At 39.1% G+C, this 19,233-nt stretch overlaps 2 protein-coding genes across 2 annotated transcripts; one reads left to right on the top strand and one right to left on the bottom strand.

Annotated features, from left to right (window-relative positions):
- The first annotated feature begins 1,054 nt into the window (after positions 1-1,054).
- Positions 1,055-1,993, top strand: LOC146883683 (uncharacterized). Its single transcript, XM_085666698.1, has one exon. It carries the CDS (start codon positions 1,055-1,057, stop codon positions 1,991-1,993), a length of 939 nt encoding a protein of 312 aa, XP_085522824.1.
- A 4,364-nt stretch (positions 1,994-6,357) lies between these two features.
- On the bottom strand, positions 6,358-7,011 carry LOC114163538 (uncharacterized). Its single transcript, XM_028047842.1, has 2 exons — positions 6,653-7,011; positions 6,358-6,547 (listed from the first exon to the last, which is right to left on the bottom strand). The coding sequence occupies exons 1-2, from the start codon at positions 7,009-7,011 to the stop codon at positions 6,358-6,360; spliced, it is 549 nt and encodes a 182-aa protein (XP_027903643.1).
- Between the last annotated feature and the right edge of the window lie 12,222 nt (positions 7,012-19,233).

Below are 19,233 nucleotides of genomic sequence, written 5' to 3'. Positions count from 1 at the left end.
CAAGCCTTCATCATCTGCCATTTTCGTATTCCCTCACTCGCGCACTCATCTTTATCAACACCTCAACCTCCCCTCTATCTTTCCCTCACTTTCAATCACTACACGAACTCGAGCCCATTGCCAACCACTCAAGCCGCAGTCCACCACTTAACCTCATCCTTCCACCCTACTCTCTAACCGCCACACTCAACCACGCATTTTCGAGCCATCCTCTCTCTCTCGCGCGGGCTGAGCACGTTCTAGGAGCAAGCTCCATTTTCTTGCAACCTCTCGAACCTAGGCACTCCTATCTCGTGCATTCATTCAAGTAATATTCCCTGTGTTGATTTCTCTATGTTTTATTGTTATGAATTATGCTATTGTTGCAGGCATGGGATTATTACGCCATTTTGCTGAATCTAAATTGTGTGTTGATGTTGAGATGGGGATATACACCAATCTTGTCACTGAGCTGCTTTGTTTGATGTTCACTATTTAGTTTTCATTCACATGTACTCTTGTTCTGCCATTGATTGTGATTTAGCCGTGCTTTTCTTGTGAAAATGTGAGGGCTGGGTCATTCTTGGACCAATTTTAGTGTACTACAGCGCTGGCAACACCATTTTGATTTCACTAAAGCTGTTCCTCATGCCCTATTTTGTGAATATGTGTTGGCTGCTAAAATTTTAGACCATATTTTTGTGTTACTGTAGTGTTGTTAGCCAATGGTATCCTGTTAGGGTCCTGATTTTGGTGCCCATTCAGTGCTAGTGGTTCAGTTTGTGCTAACCTTGGCTGGTTTTGTTGAGTCTTGTTTTGTGAGGTACCAAAGATACTCGTGTTTTGTGATCTTTGTTGATTCATTATCTAGTTCATGTTGCTAGCCTTAGTGTTGATTGAGTATGGATTGGGTGGAACTTTGAGATGCAATTGTTGTGTATTTATTTTTCAGCCCTTCCACTACAATGTCTTGACTTGTTTAACTACAACATAGTCACTTTTTGAGTGCATTTTTCTGTTAAGTTGCTAACCTTGAGCCACCACCATACCTTTTTGTGAATATCTATTTTGTAGGATGTCATCTTCATCAGCTCCTAAGCGCCACAAGGCAACTGCTGACCAAACCTCCCAAGGCCAAAAGAGGAAGGAAAAATTCTATTCTCATCGCTTCCTCACCAAGGAGCATGAGGAAAATTATGCCTTGGTTCAAAACCGAAGGCTTTTGATGGAGAAGCCTCTTGGCCTGTTACTTGGCGAAGTGCCCGAGTTCTTAGAAGAATTTCTCCGCAGAGGGTGGAATAATTTGGGATTGTATCCAGCTCTGGCAAGCATAGCTATAGTGAAGGAGTTCTATGCTAATGCAAAGAAAATCCATGATGAAGATCCCTTCCTTAGCTATGTTAGAGGAAGACGCGTCCCGTTTGATGTCGAAACTATAAACACATTCCTGGGAACGGACTGGTCATTGGGCAACACACTTTGCCAATATGCCCAATTAGTCAATGCTGGTGTTGACTATAGAGAGATTGAGCAGATTTTATGCATACCTGAGGGAACATTTGAATTGAACAAGAACCAACAGCCCATCAAAATCCTACGATCAAATCTCACTTCAAGGAGTAAGATGTGGCTGACACTTATACATGCCAATATGACCCCATGCTCACACGTCTCGGACATCACCATGAGCCGGTCCATTATCCTCTATGCCATTCTCACTGGTAGATCATTGAATGTGGGCAGACTCATTGCAAACGAAATTCACCAATGTGCCCATGCTGCCAAGCCTAAAGTTCCTCTTGGGCACCCCTGTTTAATCACTCATTTATGCGAGTTGGCTGGGGTTGACACCTCCACTCCACCTTTTGAGAGGCCCCATGCACCGATCGATAAGGGCTACTACACACAACATTGCTTGCCAGTCGAAGGGGGGGACCTACTGCATCACCATCACCACCACCACTCAATCCTGGCCAACAACTGGCTCCACCTCCCCCTGATGCATGGTAGATGATGTAGTTGCAGATGCAATCCCTAGACCTCAAGCTAAATGCCCTCCATGCATGCGCTACATCTTTTATCTGCTGAGGAAGTCGAGGCTAGAGTCGCATGGCTTAGGGACCAGGCCAACCCTTCTAGAGGAGGAGGAGTGACTTCCTCTACTGCTGATGAGGAGGAGACTGGTGATGAAGAGGAGGGGTCTGATGATGATTCTTTCGACAGGAGTGAGGATAGCGTCTCATGAGATGCTGGGAGCTGAGAGATGACTCTTTTTTTTGCAGGACTTGTTTTGTGAATAGTCCTAATTTTCAATATTGCTTTTAGAATTTTAAATTTCAGTTTTAACTTTCATTTGATAGTTGTTGAATTCTGTAGCTTGGTTGGTGAACTAATCTTTTGCATTGACTTGGTACTTTTGATGATCATCTTTTGTGCTTGTTATGAAATGGTGTTGAATTTGCTTGTGAGCATGAGCTTGTGGTTGTTCACATTTTGATATAGTGATGCTTGATTTTAATTATGATCAATGATTTTGGCATTTGTTGACAACTGTGGAACCCAAAATACCCTATGAGAGGTTGTGCCCTAGAGTTGATTTGTGTGGATGCTATCACTATGAACTCATAATTGATTTTGCTTGAGTTCATTTGCTAATCATTTACTTGCATGCTACAGATGATCAAGGTCGTCTTTCTTTTTCCTGTTATATAATTGAGCCAATCCTTTTCAAGTTGATTTCTTGTGCAAACCCTTTGAGTCTTCTTTGATCCTTAAGGACAAAATGTGTCATTCCTTGAACCTTGAGCATAATGAAGATTTTGACTACCTTACTTTGAGTTTGAGAGAGCAAATGATTGTTAGTCATGAGTATGGTTCAAGTTTGGGGAATTATTGTTGAAATAAGGAAGCATGAGAAAATTTGTAAAGTTGTTGGTTCATTTCAAAAAAAAAAAAAAGAAGAGAAAACTGCTGCAAAGAATAAAAAAAGTGGTGCAAGCAAGTTGGAAATTGGTTTCATTTGTTCAATAGAGAAAGGAGAAAAATACTTTCATGATTTGATTAGTTGCTCTCTTAGCTCAAGGTATTTTTGTTATCCTGAAAAACCAAATTTCCTTCTTAGCCTAGCCACGATACAAGCCATAAAAGCCCTTGTGATGATAGCATGCTTGTGAAAGTTTTAGCCATTTTGAACAAAAAACAAAAATTAAATTGTGTGACATTGTGATGGTGGAGAGAATGTTGTTTATATCCATACACCAGTGGGATTGAGTGAAACACTTGTTCTTGTGAGAAGTGGTTCCCATGAATCAAGGAAACATATTTCCACGATTGTTGATCCCTTATAAACTTTTGCATGCACTTGTGAAGCTTTTGTTTTGTGAGCACCATAGCTTTAGCTTGCCTGGCTAATGAAACACATGTGCTTTCAAATAAGAGCAAGCACAATTGACATCTATTTTGGTTGTTTAACTATGTTCTCTTAAGTTGCTAGATCATTGCAATTGTGTTGTTCATCTAGGCCAAGTTACCTTTTTGCTTGAGGACAAGCAAGGTTTTAAGTTTGGGGGAGTTGATAATGTAGATTTTTACGATAATCTAGGTTATCTTTTGCTAACAAAATCAACTCCTCTTGAGCTTCTTACCTACTTAATCCTCACTTTTACTTTGCTTTTGTGAATAAATACAATATGGGTTACATAGATCTAATTATACCACTAATCCCCATTTTTGTGTCCAATTTAATGATAGGAAGCTTTTATCTCAAGTCAAAGGAGTTGTCAACAAGAGAAGAAAGAAGAAAAAAGCCAAAATTGAAGATATGAACATAGCAAAATTCAAGGCTGAGTGCCTGAAATCAAGGTTGAGCGTCATTCTTCTCGCAGTTTTTGGCGCTGAGTGCCAGAATCCAGCGTTGAGTGCTGATTGGCTCGCATTTTTGGACGCTAAGCGGTGCGTAGAGAGCTAAACTCATTTTTGTTGGGGTTAGATGTAGCTACTGCACTCTTATGTAATTGCAATGCTTTGAATTTATAAATGCCTCTTTCATTGAATGTTAGTCTTCTTGTTTCTTCACTTAATGCTTGCATTGATTTAGCCATCCATTGCATGATTTTTGGTTCATTGGGTGTGGAAATATCTTTTGAAACCTTAATTTGGAACAAAAAAACTCAATGGAGCTTGTACCTAGGAATGGGGCTTGACCCATTGGTTGTCTTAAACCTTAGTGCATAAAGCAAATTTGCTTATCAAGAGTTCAAGGAATTGACTTTTAATAAGGGAATTTAGGCTCAATCCATTAAGGAATTAGGGTTTGAGTAAAATTGTGGGTTGGCATTAGCATATTAATGAAGAGGATGTCAAATTGTAGTTGCATGAGAGCATAGTTGGTGAATTCTAACCTCGACAATATCAAGTCATATCATTTCTAATCTTTTCCATTCACTAAGTGCCTTTAACTTCCAAGGTTCAATTTTAATCATTTATGCAAAATTTAATTTCATACATTGAAACTCAAAATATGAATTTATTCATTAGTTTAAATTAGTCAATAATTACACAATTATTTAGTATACACGAGTCTCTTGGGAAATGATATCCCGGTCTTACCGGTTACTACTTGCACGACTTGGTACACTTGCCAAAGTCTTAATAGCACGCACGTCCGCAAGAGATCCTCAAGAGACTGGATGGTTCTCTCGGACTGCCCATCAGTCTGAGGGTGATAAGTGGAGCTCATAGCCAATCTACTAGCCATAGCATCCTGTAACGTCTACCAGAAGCGGGAGGTGAATCGTGGGTCTCTATCAAAGACTATACTCGACGGTACACCGTGCAACCTCACAATCTCACTAATATACAACTGTGCCAGCTTCGCCATGGACATCCTCAAGTTTACTACTAGGAAGTGGTCACTCTTGGTTAGACAGTCTACTATAACCCATATAGCATCATGGCTCCTCACGGTCCGTGGTAAATGGGGGACAAAGTCCATAGCAATGCTATCCCATTTCCACTCGGGTATCTCAAGCTGCTGAAGCATCCCTCCCGGTCTCTAATGCTCTACCTTAGCCTTCTGACAGGTTAAGCACGATGACACATATTGAGCAACATCTTGCTTCATGTCCGACCACCAGAATGATTCCTTCAGGTCATGATACATTTTAGTCATGCCTGGGTGCATGCTAAAACGACTCTTGTGCCCTTCCTCAAAAATCATACCTTTCAGCTCTAAGTCTTCAAGTATGCAAACCCTGCCTCTAAATCTCTGCACCCCATCACCTCTCATCATGAAATCCTTGGCCTTCTCAGTGCAAAGCAACTCTACCATCCTTTGTAGCTTGGGGTCCGATGGCTGTTTCTCCTTTATCAGAGTAAGGAAATCACTAGACACCGTGAGATGGTTACATCTACTGACTCCCTCCTCTAAAGGCACCTACAACCGCATATCTCTGAACTTCTCCACCAAGTCTAACTCCTTGACCATCATATGAGATGCGTGAACCGCCTTTCTGCTTAAGGCGTCAGCCACCACATTCGCCTTTCACGGATGGTACAACAGCTCGAAATCAAAATCTTTCAGGAACTCCATCCACTGCCTTTTCCTAATGTTTAACTCCTTCTGGTCAAACAGGTACTTCAAGCTCTTATGGTCACTGAAAACCTGGAACTGTGCACCATATAGATAGTGTCTCCAGATCTTCAGTGCAAACACCACCGCTGCTAACTCCAAGTCATGCGTGGGGTAGTTCTTCTCATGATTCTTCAACTGCCGTGAGGCGTATGCCACCACTCTCCGGTCTTGCATCAGAACACATCCCAACCCCTGATGGGAAGCATCACAGTAAACCTCAAAGGGTTTACCGATATCGGGAATCAGTAACACTAGGGCGCTAGTCAACTTTTGCTTTAGCTCTAGGAAGCTCTCTTCACACCGGTCGGTCTAAGCAAAAGGTTGGTCTTTATGAGTTAGCTGAGTCTAGGGTGCCACTATCTTGGAGAATCCCTCAATGAATCTCCTATAGTAACCCGCCAGCCCCACAAAGCTCCTTATCTCAGTCACTGACTTAGGGCATTCCCATTTTAGCACAGCTTCCACCTTAGATGGATCCACTGATATGCCCTGAGTTGAGATCATGTGCCCCAAGAACTGAACTGAAGTCATCCAGAACTCACATTTTGACCGCTTTGCATACAACTGCTTCTCTCTCAGTATGCTCAGAACTATTTTCAGATGCTCTGCATGCTCCTCATGAGTTCGGGAGTATATCAAGATGTCATCTATTAAAACCACCACGAACTTGTCTAGGAATGGCCTGAAGATTCTGTTCATGTAATCCATGAACAAGGCGGGGGCGTTAGTCACACCAAACGACATCACTACATACTCATAGTGCCCGCACCTGGACTGAAAGCGGTCTTTTGCACATCATCAGACTTGACTAAAATATGATGGTATCCTGATCTCAAATCAGTCTTGGAGAACATTGCAGCACTGTGCAACTGATCCATCAAGTCGTCAATTCTGGGCAGAGGGTACTTGTTCTTGATGGTTAACTTATTCAGTTGCCTGTAATCCACGCAGAGTCTAGAATGGTCGTCTTTCTTTTTAACCAGTAACACTAGCGCTCCCTAAGGCGATACACTAGGCCTGATAAACTATTTTTCTAGCAACTCTTCAATTTGTTTCTTCAACTCCACTAGCTCAGCAGGAGCCATTCTGTAAGGTGCTATAGACACTGGTCCTTCTCCCGACACCAGATCAATCGAGAACTCAATCTCCCTAGTAGGGGGTAAGCTAGGGACGTCCTCGAGAAACACATATGAGAAATCCCCTACCACAGGTGTCTCCAAGGGTCCGCTTTCAGTCTCAACGGACAATTGAGTCAGAATCAAGAAGCATTGAGATCCTTCCTTCATTGCCTTCTCCACCTGTTGTGAGAACATCAACAGGTCTTCATCTTCCAAGCTAAGAAACAACACCTTTCTCTCGTTGCAGTCAATGAGAATGTGATTGGCAGATAGCCAATCCATTCCCAATATTACATCTAGCCCCACCAAGGGTAAACAAATGAGGTTTACCCTGTACTTGCGCCCCTCAACCTCGATCTTACACCTAGCACACACGGTCGAGGTTCTGACTAACCTAGAAGCAGGTGTGGACACCACCAGGTCATACTGGAGCTCCTTCACCGGAAGGCCCAACTCTACCACTCTAGATTTCGACACAAAGGAATGTGTTTCTCCCGAATCAAACAGAACATGTAAGCTCCTACCAGCTATCACACAAGACCTGATGATGAGGTTACCAGATCTAGCTACCTCGGCACCCGTCACAGTGTACACCCGACCAGATGCCTACGGTCTCGCAACTCCTCTCGTCTGATGTGGCTGAGGCTGTGGTGAAGGCCTCGACATTGTGCTCCTACCAGTTGGGCAATCCTTGATGAAGTGGCCTTCCTGGCCGTATCTATGGCATGTCCTCCTGCCAGAGAGCTGGGGGCAGGCGCTCCTCAGATGGGTCCCCTGTAATGAAAGCACTGTGGCCTAGAAGGCTGAGATTGCTGAGGCTGATGTGAGAACCTCCTAGGCCCTTGAGACTGAGGCCTAGAGTATGGCTTCCTCCTATCGTCATGTCTGCTCGTGGACCTAGATGGTCCTCCCACCTTCTGTTGAGACCTCTGCTGAGCTTCAACTTCAGCCTTAAGTTTCTCCATTACTATTGCCTTCTCTACCAAGGCAGGGAATTCCTCGATAGAGTGCGGAGCCACCATGAGTTTGAGGTCACCCCTCAACCCATTCTCAAACTTTCTACATTGCCAGTCTTCTGCCATCTTCTGGGTGTGAAATCTGCCAAAGTGTTTAAACTTTTACAGTGTACTCCGACACTGACATGTCTCCTTGCATCAGCTGCAAGAACTCAACCTCCTTTGCATACCTCACACTATCTGGGAAGTACTCAGCATAGAACTTCTTCTTAAACAGTTCCCATGTGATGGTCTCTTGGCTGTCCTCCAACATCATCTTCATGCTGGACCACCAATGCACGACCTCTCCAGCAAGAAGATACTCAGTGTATGCTAGCCTGTTCTTTGCAGGACATCTCTTTGCATCATAGATTCGTTCCATGTCCCACATCCACTAATCAGCTACATCTGGGCTAAATTTGCCATCAAAGCGGGATGGATGGTGTTGTAGGAAATCCTCCAAACTCCACTCTTGCACTCGTGGTAGTGAAGCTTGGGAAGAACCAACGGTTGAGCGGTTTTCTCCAATCTGATGTAGGGCTTCCAAGGGCCTCTGCTGAGTCGCCTCTGCTGCTAGTCTTGCAGACTCCATCTGTTGCAAGGCTAGGTTTTATTGATTCACCGTGTTAGCATTCTGCTATTGCATAGCTGCAATCATCGCCTCAATTACTCCCACCAAATGAGGATTATCTGGGTTTGGAATAGGAGGAGGAGGCCTAGGTGCCATAGCTCTGACCACACAAAGAAAGGAACCATTAGATTAGACAACAGGTACCACAACCATGCCAAAAACGTTACGAGGAACACACAACAGAAACTAAGCAAGCTCACACGTACAGATCCTAAAGGAACCACTACTCTGATACCAAAAATGTAACATCCCATTTTAATAGTTTTTATGCTATCAAACAAAATATTAAATTATGATAATTCAGAAGCAGATGATAGTAATAGGCCAGTATAAGGTAACAATACAGTCATCCCCAAAATAACTATACATACACCCTATACTAAGCAAAAGGGGTTACAAAACACCCAAAACATCTAAGCGGAACAAAAGGTGGCAACTACCGCTAGAAGCATCCAAACACCACTCAACTCCTGTCCAGGAGGGGTGTATCCTCACCTGCACCTTTAACTACTCACGCCATTCAATAAGGACGATCATTGCAAAAATAGAAGACACACAAAACACACATATACAAGAAGGGTAAGCTAACTTAATTAAGAATAAATCATGCAATTTAATAGTTAAGCATCAATCAGGGTTGATCACACAATTATCAGAATCATCCAAATCACCACAACCATAACACAATATCACCATTCTAGACTCGATATCCAGATTATGTAAGTGACATTGGAGCTCTCGGTGGCTTGCACTTGTGACAGTTCCCAAACTCTGTAGAGTTTTTGATGAAGGATTATCTTGTCTTTTTTTTTAAGATTATTGAATATGGTGTGAGTTGATTAAGAAAGCTAAGCGAAATCCCCACTGGACATTAAGATAGAAAGCTATCTAGATGTGAAGGTTCCTTTCACAAAGCTCAAGAGAAGAAGATGATGGATTGATTCAAAACAAAAAGGAAATGGAAAGCACATAAACCATAGAAAACCAAGAACAATTAAAGGAAGAAGAAAACATAAAATGAAAAGGAAAGAAATGGTAAAAATGTGAGAAGCACGCCACTACAAGGCTAGGCTAGAAGCCATGGCAACCTTGAAGATGAGTGGATGTGTGCCGCCACTTGCTATGCAAGATAAGGCTTAAAAGTATTCACTCCCAAGGGAGGAAACTCTCACAAATGGTTGAGACACAAGAGTGTTTTTACTTCAAAATGTTCAACCCTTTTACATGTTTAGGAGCACCCCTTATATAGAAGAGTTTAGGGGCCTCTAAGCAAATAAAAGATACCTAAGGATGTCTCTACAAAAACCTAACCCTAGCTTCTAGAAACTAGGTCAAATAAGGTTTCAAAAATGAAAGACAAAAGAGCCAACTATGGTGTGTGCAAGGCTAATTTCGTTCTAGCACAAAAGGAGACAAAGAATGTGTCTCATATGTCTCTTAAAAGTGGCCAAAGTGTGCTAAAAACAAAGGAGACCAAAGGTACATAGGTACACTTGCTTCATGGCTTTTACTTTATGCTTTATGCCTTTGCTTTACTCTCTCCTCCACATCATTTATGCTCCCCAATCACCATGCACCACCTAGTATTGCTTTCTTACTCCTAATTAACGTACAAAGCAAATAAACATAGATTAGCATGTTGGCTTAAGTCAAGTCAACTATAGTCAACAAGTCAAACCTAGTCAAAGGTCAACAAGTCAACTAAAGTTGATTCAACTAAGTCAACTTAGGGAATCAAAAATAACAAATACAGATGAAAGGGATGAAGGATTAGTGAACTTCCTTTCTAAACATGCTTAGTCTTCTTAAGCATGTGCCTCCATCCTTGGTTGGGGTTAATCCTTCATCATCCTCTCCTCCTTGGAGAGAATTTGACCACAAATTCTTGAAGCCTTTGTAGATGGAGCTTGACTTGATTTGGGGAAGGTTTTACGCCTTCCTTTTATGAGCTCTTGTTCCATCTTTTCTAAGGGTACTACCCCTAGCTTTGGTTAGGCCATCCCTCTTTTCTAGACCACTCTTCTTCTCATGCTTGTGCATTGGGTCTTCCTTTTGAGCCTTGCAAGAGAAGGAAGAATGGTGATGTTCATCTTGCTTTGGAAATCTTTTTTTAGAGGCAAGTACCACTTTAGAGGTAACTTGCTCTTTTTCTTTTTCATCTTTTCTCTTATCTTTCACTTTATTTTGGTCCTCATTTTCTTGATTGGGTGAGAGAGGTAGGAGTGTGAACTTCTTGCCTTGGAAGGAGAAAGCATAGGTGTTAGCATGGCCATCATAAAAGACTTTTCTATCAAATTGTCATGGCCTACCTAACAAAATATGAGTTTCTTCCATAGGCACAACATCACATAACACCTCATCTTTAAAATTTCCAATTGAAAAGTTAATGAGGACTTGTTGAGTTACTTTAATGTCTTCTTTCTTAAGCCATGATAGCTTGTAGGGCTTGGCATGAGGGATAGTTTTCAAGCCAAGCTTGTCCACAACCCTTGTGCTAGCCACATTTACACAACTTCCATTATCTATGAGGAGGGGACATAGTTTGTCTTTAATATGACACCTTGAATGAAAAAGGTTTTGTCTTTGAGAAGGGTCAAGTTCCTTGGAAACTTGTCTTAGTTGGTGCCTTATCATTAACAATCCACCTTCAAGGGGTTTAATCCTTTCACTTGAAGAAGAAGTGTGGGAAGAAGTACTTTTGGGGGTAGGGGGAGAAGAATGTTCACTCTCTACTTCTTTTTTAAGGTTTAAGGCCATGGTTCTTTTGGTGGGACAATTTGAAGCTATGTGCCCATATCCCAAACACTTAAAACATTTTATAGAACTTGTCCTTGTACCTTGAGAAGAATTAGGAGTTTCATTAGAAGGCTTAAACGAATTAGTCCTAGGAGGTGGGTCTTTGGAACTCTTGAGTGGTGATTTATAATGTTTTCTTTCTTTATCTTTCCAAGTACTAGAATGGTAGTCATTGTATGAACCACTCCTCTTGGCCTCTTTTTTCTTTTGCAATTGAGTTTCAACTTTGATGGCCAAATGTAAAACTTTGTCAAGAGAGGAGTACTCATATAACTCTACTAAATCTTGTATGTCCCTCCTTAACCCACTCACAAATCTAGCTACCTTTTCCTCTTCACTTTCAAATTGGAGTCCTACTTTTAGAAGCATGGACTCCATTAACTTGTAATATTCATCCACACACATGGACCCTTGTTGAAGCCTTTGGAGCTTCAAAAGAGTCTCCCTCCTATAGTAGGAAGGAACAAATCTAGCGCGCATCAAATTTTTAAGGTCCCTCCAAGAAGTCGCGAGTGACTCTTGGTTAATATTGTCCATACATAATTGTTGCCACCAAGTCATGGCATAATCCTCAAACTCTAAGACTACCAAATCTACTTGCTTTTGATGACTAACTACATGAATGGCAAAAATGTGGTCAACTTTTTGTTCCCACTCAATGTAGATGTTTGGGTCATTTTCTCCTTTGAACTTAGGAATCTTTGGAGTTTGCTTCTCTTGTGATGGTTTGCGCCTAGAATGCCCTCTTTTCCTAGCCTCTCTTTCTTGCTCCTTAGCTTCAAGCCTTTCAATGTGCTCTTTGATTCTTAGGTCACTTTGCTCCTTGTCTTTTCTCAATTGTTCAAAGGCCTCCTTCCTAGACAACTCCAAATCCCGAAGCAATCTCATCAATGTATTGTTTTTGTTTGGTGTAGGTGCATTTGATGAACTTGCCATGATTCCTACAACAAAAACACTCAAATCCGAGACAAAATAAATGGATTAGAAGTTAGACAACATGAAAATCGAGACCAAATCCAACCCAAATTGTAACCCAAGTGTTTAGATCACTCTCCCAAAGTAACAAGGCGAGGCTAGCACTCAAAATCCACCAAAGGAGTGAAGCAAACACTTTTAAAAACTTGTTCAAAACCTTTCAAATGCAAGACAAGTGATTCGGCCACAACATCCCAAGAGTTTCAAGAAAAGAAAACTACTAAGACAAAACAAAGAACACCTAGTGACAAGCAAGAAAAGCACAAAAACAAGGAAAGCTAAACTTTAAAGAAGAAAAGTTTGAGACAAAACTTTTAGCAAGACTAAAACAAGAAAAGCACATTTCAAAGACTCTATGGAAAGCACTTGACAAGCATCTTCAAGTCTTAAATCATGCATACACCAAGAAAGATCATAACCAAGTTAAAGCATGGAACTAATTTGCCAATATCACCCACTTCTCAAGCATGAAACTAGTTGCATAACACTTAGTGAAAAACACACTTTTAGTTCACCAAGGAGCAAGGTTGCTCTCGGTTTTTAGGCAAAAATTGGTACAAATTTTTCTTCTTTCACAACTAGTTTCATAAAATGGTGAGAAAGAGTTTTGGGTGGCTTGGACACTTAGTTCCTCAAGTTTTAGGCCAAAATCAATTTCATGGAGCATACATCAAGCAAGACATAAAGTGAAAGCAAGATTCAAATACTTGGAAAAACAAGAATAAGAAAACTTCAAGCTAACATATGACATATGACTCAAGCAAAACTTAGGCACATTTAAAGACTCAAACATGTAGCTATCATGCATTTAAACTTTTGGAAATGAAGGTCAATGATTAAGCACACAAAGACATGTTATCCAACAACATTTAGGAGTAAGAAGAGTAACAAAAACAGTAGCCAAAATTGTCCAACATAACCTGAAAAACGTTGATTCGCGGTGATCTTGGCAGCTCTGACCTTTGCTCACTATTTCAATCATAACTCTCTCCACAGAACTCCAAATGCATTGGTTCTTTTTTTGTTAAACACTAGACTAACAGAGCTTTCTTTGGACATCAAGAACGTAATTTTTGGACCACTGAGCAGGTGCAGTTTAATCTTTTAAAATCGTGAACAGTTTCTGCCAGCATTGTTTTTATGTGAACCATTAAAAGATAGCTACACAAGACAAGGTTAGAACATGAAAACACCATATTCAAGGACAACCAAAGCTCTAGATACCAAATGATGAAGGATTATCTTGTCTTTTTTTTTATGATTATTGAATATGGTGTGAGTTGATTAAGAAAGCTAAGCGAAATCCCCACTGGACAATAAGATAGCAAGCTATCTAGATGTGAAGGTTCCTTTCACAAAGCTCAAGAGAAGAAGATGATGGATTGATTCAAAACAAAAAGGAAATGGAAAGCACATAAACCATAGAAAACCAAGAACAATTAAAGGAAGAAGAAAACATAAAATGAAAAGGAAAGAAATGGTAAAAATGTGAGAAGCACGCCACTACAAGGCTAGGCTAGAAGCCATGGCAACCTTGAAGATGAGTGGATGTGTGCCGCCACTTGCTATGCAAGATAAGGCTTAAAAGTATTCACTCCCAAGGGAGGAAACTCTCACAAATGGTTGAGACACAAGAGTGTTTTTACTTTAAAATGTTCAACCCTTTTACATGTTTAGGAGCACCCCTTATATAGAAGAGTTTAGGGGCCTCTAAGCAAATAAAAGATACCTAAGGATGTCTCTACAAAAACCTAACCCCAGCTTCTAGAAACTAGGTCAAATAAGGTTTCAAAAATGAGAGACAAAAGAGCCAACTATGGCGTGTGCAAGGCTAATTTCGTTCTAGCACAAAAGGAGACAAAGAATGTGTCTCATATGTCTCCTAAAAGTGGCCAAAGTGTGCTAAAAACAAAGGAGACCAAAGGTACATAGGTACACTTGCTTCATGGCTTTTACTTTATGCTTTATGCCTTTGCTTTACTCTCTCCTCCACATCATTTATGCTCCCCAATCACCATGCGCCACCTAGCATTGCTTTCTTACTCCTAATTAACCTACAAAGCAAATAAACATAAATTAGCATGTTGGCTTAAGTCAAGTCAACTATAGTCAACAAGTCAAACCTAGTCAAAGGTCAACAAGTCAACTAAAGTTGATTCAACTAAGTCAACTTAGGGAATCAAAAATAACAAATACAAATGAAAGGGATGAAGGATTAGTGAACTTCCTTTCTAAACATGCTTAGTCTTCTTAAGCATGTGCCTCCATCCTTGGTTGGGGTTAATCCTTCATCAGTTTTAGGCACAAGGGGTATTCACCCAACCACTCCCAAGGTAAGTCCCCTTCACGTCTATGATGGATCGAGCCCATAGACTAGGACCTCCTGCTACTCCTCCCGACATAATCCATTATACTTTATTACTGCAGAGAACAAATAAGATGAGTTAGCCACAAGTGTCACCTTACCATGTAGTCCGCTATCTCTTCAGTTGGCCTCTTCCCGGTTGATACATGTCAGCTTGAACCCAGGAGTGGTTACCAGCATAAGAGTCTCCGAAGCTCAAGTAAGTCAAAGCTCTCAAAGGGTCAAATCAGTGATTAATGAATGCGTACCTTTAATTACTGGGGTCCACGCGTATTTATAGAGCATTAATGATGTCTGATTATCTCATGGGCTTGGCCTTGACTTGGGCTCTAGCTTGGGCTATGAATGGGCCTGGGCCCTAACCCAAGCCCTTAAAACCTATTGAACGCAGGGGCTTCTATTTCACTAAGTTTATTGGAGTTGTCGGCCTGGGCTTTAATCTTATCGGGTTTGCTGGAGTAGCCGGCCTAGACCGGCTACCTACCTTGACGATGTGTGTAGGTTAGAAACGATACAAGTTAGGCTGACTCGGCCTAGGCTGAATGCTTGGTTGTCTTAGTACATGCATTGTTTTCTTATTTGTTCGAGTCAGGCTAGGTGTGGTACATACTCTATCTGAGTCTTAATGGTTATTAGGAGCGTCAAGATGCCACCAATATGAGTCCTCATGTCCTTACATTTGCTAAAACCATCTTCCTTAGAATTTCCCTTGAAATACTAACTCCAACACATTCACATACAGACCAATTCCACACAATTTCATCGCATTGACTATCATGCATAAGAATCACATACAAGACTAGCCATTATCACATCAATCCAAATAGTACAGCTTTATTTAATCAAAACAGGGAAGGAACTCAAATTCTGCAATAAATCTCGCTTAAGCTAGATGTTCTCGCCTAAGCTAGAGAGTTGTCTCGCGTAGGCGAGTTGCTCTCGCCTAGGCGAGACCTCTTATAGTGGCAATTCAATAATCCAAAGCGAATTCTTGCTCAGGCTAGGCTAGTTCGCTTAGACGAGAGGGTCTCTCGATCAAGCGACCCCAGTTCGCCTAGGCGAGTCTTCGCGCAATGACAGACGCAATTTTCTAATATTTTCGCTCAAGCGAGAGCTGCTCACCTGGGCGAGATTACTAGGATTTCTCATTTGTTCTTCACATGCAGAACCTCACAAATTCATCCAACACTCAATTTTACACAACAAACAGGTCCAAGCATCAATTAAGCACACGATCATACAATTCAATCACTCAGAAATACAATTTACACGAAAATTGAGTGAGGAGTTAGCTTCCCTTACCTTTTTGCCAAGAATTAGATTGGTGTAGTCAAGTGAATAGCAAGGGAGCAGAATTTTCAGTTTAACCTAAGAGGATCCATCATAAAGACAATGAGAATGAAGAATAACACGATCAGACCCATAATTCAAAGGTTAGCTAGTGAATTCTAGCTGGAATTGAACCCAATTTAAAGATGAAACCTACCTAGGAGAATGGGAGTTGCGGGAGGAATCTGCTGAGGGTCCTGTTGGGTTGGTTCTTCCAGAATCTGAGCATGAAATATTGAGACTGTGAGATGGCAACAAACAGAGAAGGGAGATTGGGAGAAAGTTGGGTTGCAGAGAAGCTGAGAGAGAGAGGGGTAGTGTTGTGTTTCTGTTTAAAGGTAGAAATTGAAAAAAGAAGGGTATCACAAAAATATTTTATCTTAAAAACATAATTTGATAAGTATTAAATGATTTTTAATTGAAATCTTGTGCCATAGAAAAAAAAGGTTATTAAAATATTACTAAAGTATCATTTTATAAAATTTAAAAAATAGAATTAACTAAAAAGCTTATAGTATAATTATATTTCAAAGATGAGAAATATTTAAAAATAGATAAATATTTTAAACAAAAAAATAAAAATAAAAAAGTTATTTATTTTATTTTATTGGATAAAAATTTAAATTTTTTTAATTGAAATCTTGTGACACAGAAAGAAGATACAAAAAAATATTAATAACATGAAGTTTTCTAAAAATCTTAAGGGAGAAATATTAAACAAATAGAAAATTTAAAAATCTTATAATAAAATTATATTAAAAAATGAGAAAAAATTAAAAAATACTGAAGCATTTTCAAAGTTTTTTAAATTCATAATAAAGAAAAACTATCTTTTTTAATTGTTTTGATAAATTTTTTTAGTTTCATAATTGAAATATTATAAAATAAAATAAAATAAGATAATGAAATATTAGTAAAATTATCATTGTTTAAAAAATAAAAAATATAAATATATAGAAACATTGAGAAATATTCAACCATAAATACATATTTAAAAAAGCTTTTTAAATTAAAAATAGAAAAGATTATTATTTTTTATTAAATTTGATAACATTTTAAGTTTTCTAATAGAAATATTATACTACAAGAAAGTCCTAATTACTTATGACTGTCCAATTATTTAAAAGAAATTACTGTAGACGTGGTTAAGCGTATATATTAGTTTTTAAAATCCTATAGTTGATTTGTTTATTGTTAGGTTACGTCAATAATTTTTTAACCTAATTGTACTTACAATTGTGGTAAGTTAGATTATAACACATTCTTTTCAGCTGTTAAAAAAGAAGAACAAAGTTGTGTATCATTTCATTTAAGTTGTTATTTTTTATTACTGGAAAATAATTTGTAATTTTATTAATAATTAAGAAAATATTATAGAATAAAATATTATTATAATAATGGTTGTGGTAATCATAATATATAAAACTTATTCATAAAATAAAATAAAAAATACCAAATTGGATGCATCATTTAATTTAATTTTTCAATGTTTATTACTTGACGTTATTGCATTACATTGATTGAATTTTATTTTCTAGTTATATCTTTTATCTTCTTACATCTTTAAAAGAATAACTTGTTATATCTTGAAAGAAAAAGAAAATCTTTTATCTTAAAAACATAATTTGATAAGTTTTAAATCATTTTTAATTGAAATCTTGTGCTATAAGAAAAAGTTAATAAAATATTACTAAAGTATGATTTTCTAAAATTTAAAAAATAGACTTAACTAAAAAGCTTATCGTATAATTATATTTCAAAAATGAGAAATATTTAAAAAAAGATATATATTTTAAAAATATTTTAAACTAAAAAATAAAAATAAAAAAGTTACTTTTTTATGTTATTGGATAAAAATTTTAATTGTTTTAATTGAAATCTTGTGATATAGAAAGAAGATAAGAAAAAATATTAATAACATCAAGTTTTCTAAAAATCTTACGGGAGAAATATTAAAAAAATAGAAAATTTAAAAATCTTATAATAGAATTATATTAAAAAATGAGACAAATTTAAAAAATACAGAAGCATTTTCAAAATATTTTAAATTCAAAATAAAGAAAAAGTATATTTTTTAATTGTTTTGATAAATTTTTTTAGTTTCATAATTGAAATATAATATTGTGAAACCCCCCTTTTAAAATTTTTCTCTTTGCTCTCTTTGTGGTGAATAGTCAAAAGGGCCAGCCACCTTCACTTCTCTCTTCAACTTTAAACACTCTCAAAGCTCTGCATTCTTAAACAATTTCCTCACCAGTTCTTTGATCTATGATCAGATTTTGGAAGCAATAGCCAAAATGAACCCTCTGCTGCATCCTCCCTCCACTCCTTACCTCCTAGGTATGCTCTTTTCTGTTCTGGCTCAATTCTAGCTCGAATTTACCGTTTAATCTCTGACTTCTGAGTCTAATGGTGAAATTCTCCCTTCTCTACGTCTTGGTGGTAAATCCTCTAGGTCAAATTGAGATTCCTGCCTCCTTGCAACTAGTTTGCCTCCACCAAACTCAATTTCTTAGAAAAAAGGTAAAGGAAGCTAACCTTCGCTAAAATTCGAGTGTATAGTATCCTTGAGTGCTTGAATGGTATGATCCTTGCTTGAATCGTTGTTTGAGAATTTCTTGTTGGTTGGAATTGGATTTTTACCTGATTTTCGTAGCTCTGCATGTGAAAAACAGTGTGGAATCCTGATACTCTCGCTTAGGCGAACAGCTCTCGCTTGAGCGAAAGTATCAAAGAGTTACCCCTGATACTGCACGAGGTCTCGCCTAGGCGAGCTGAAGTCGCCTGAGCGAGAAATCTTCTCGTCTAAGCGGACCAGTTTCGTCTGAGCGAGAACTCGCCCAGAATTTTGGGTTGCCCACTGTATGGGGTCTCGCCCAGGCGAGAGTAGTTCGCCTAAGTGAGACTACTCCCTAGTCTAGGCGAGATTGTCTAGCTTAAGCGAATTTCACTACAGAGTTATGTTCTTTATCTGTTATAGATACTCAAGAGCCTTATTTTAGTGAGATAATGTGATGTTTGCTTATGGTATGCTGGAAAACCGTGGTTTGTGATGTACGCATATAATTGTATGATGAAAGCTTGAGGAATGAAAGTGTGAAGGGGTGTGATGGAACTAGGATTTCAAGGGAAATTCTAGGAGAAGTATGTAGTGTATGTGTAAGCACTTAAGGACTCAGATTTGGTTGGCATCCTGACGCTCCAATAGTCCATTAAGACTCATGTAGAGTATGATGGACTATGTCGTGAGGAGTAGCAGGAGGTCTTAGTCTATGGACCCGATCTGTCATGGACGCGAAGGGGACTTACCTTGGGAGTGGTTAGGTTATAGCCCCTTGAGCCCAAACTCTGCAGAGTTTGGGAACCTTCACAGGTGCAAGCCACCAAGAGATCCAAAGTTGCTTACATAATCC

The sequence above is a fragment of the Vigna unguiculata genome, chromosome 9, assembly GCF_037176805.1.
Source record: "Vigna unguiculata cultivar grain cowpea cultivar isolate G323 ecotype 2 chromosome 9, ASM3717680v1, whole genome shotgun sequence".
Classification (NCBI taxonomy): domain Eukaryota; kingdom Viridiplantae; phylum Streptophyta; class Magnoliopsida; order Fabales; family Fabaceae; genus Vigna; species Vigna unguiculata.
Note: the sequence above shows the minus strand (reverse complement) of the source record. Positions and strands in the feature narration are given on the sequence as shown.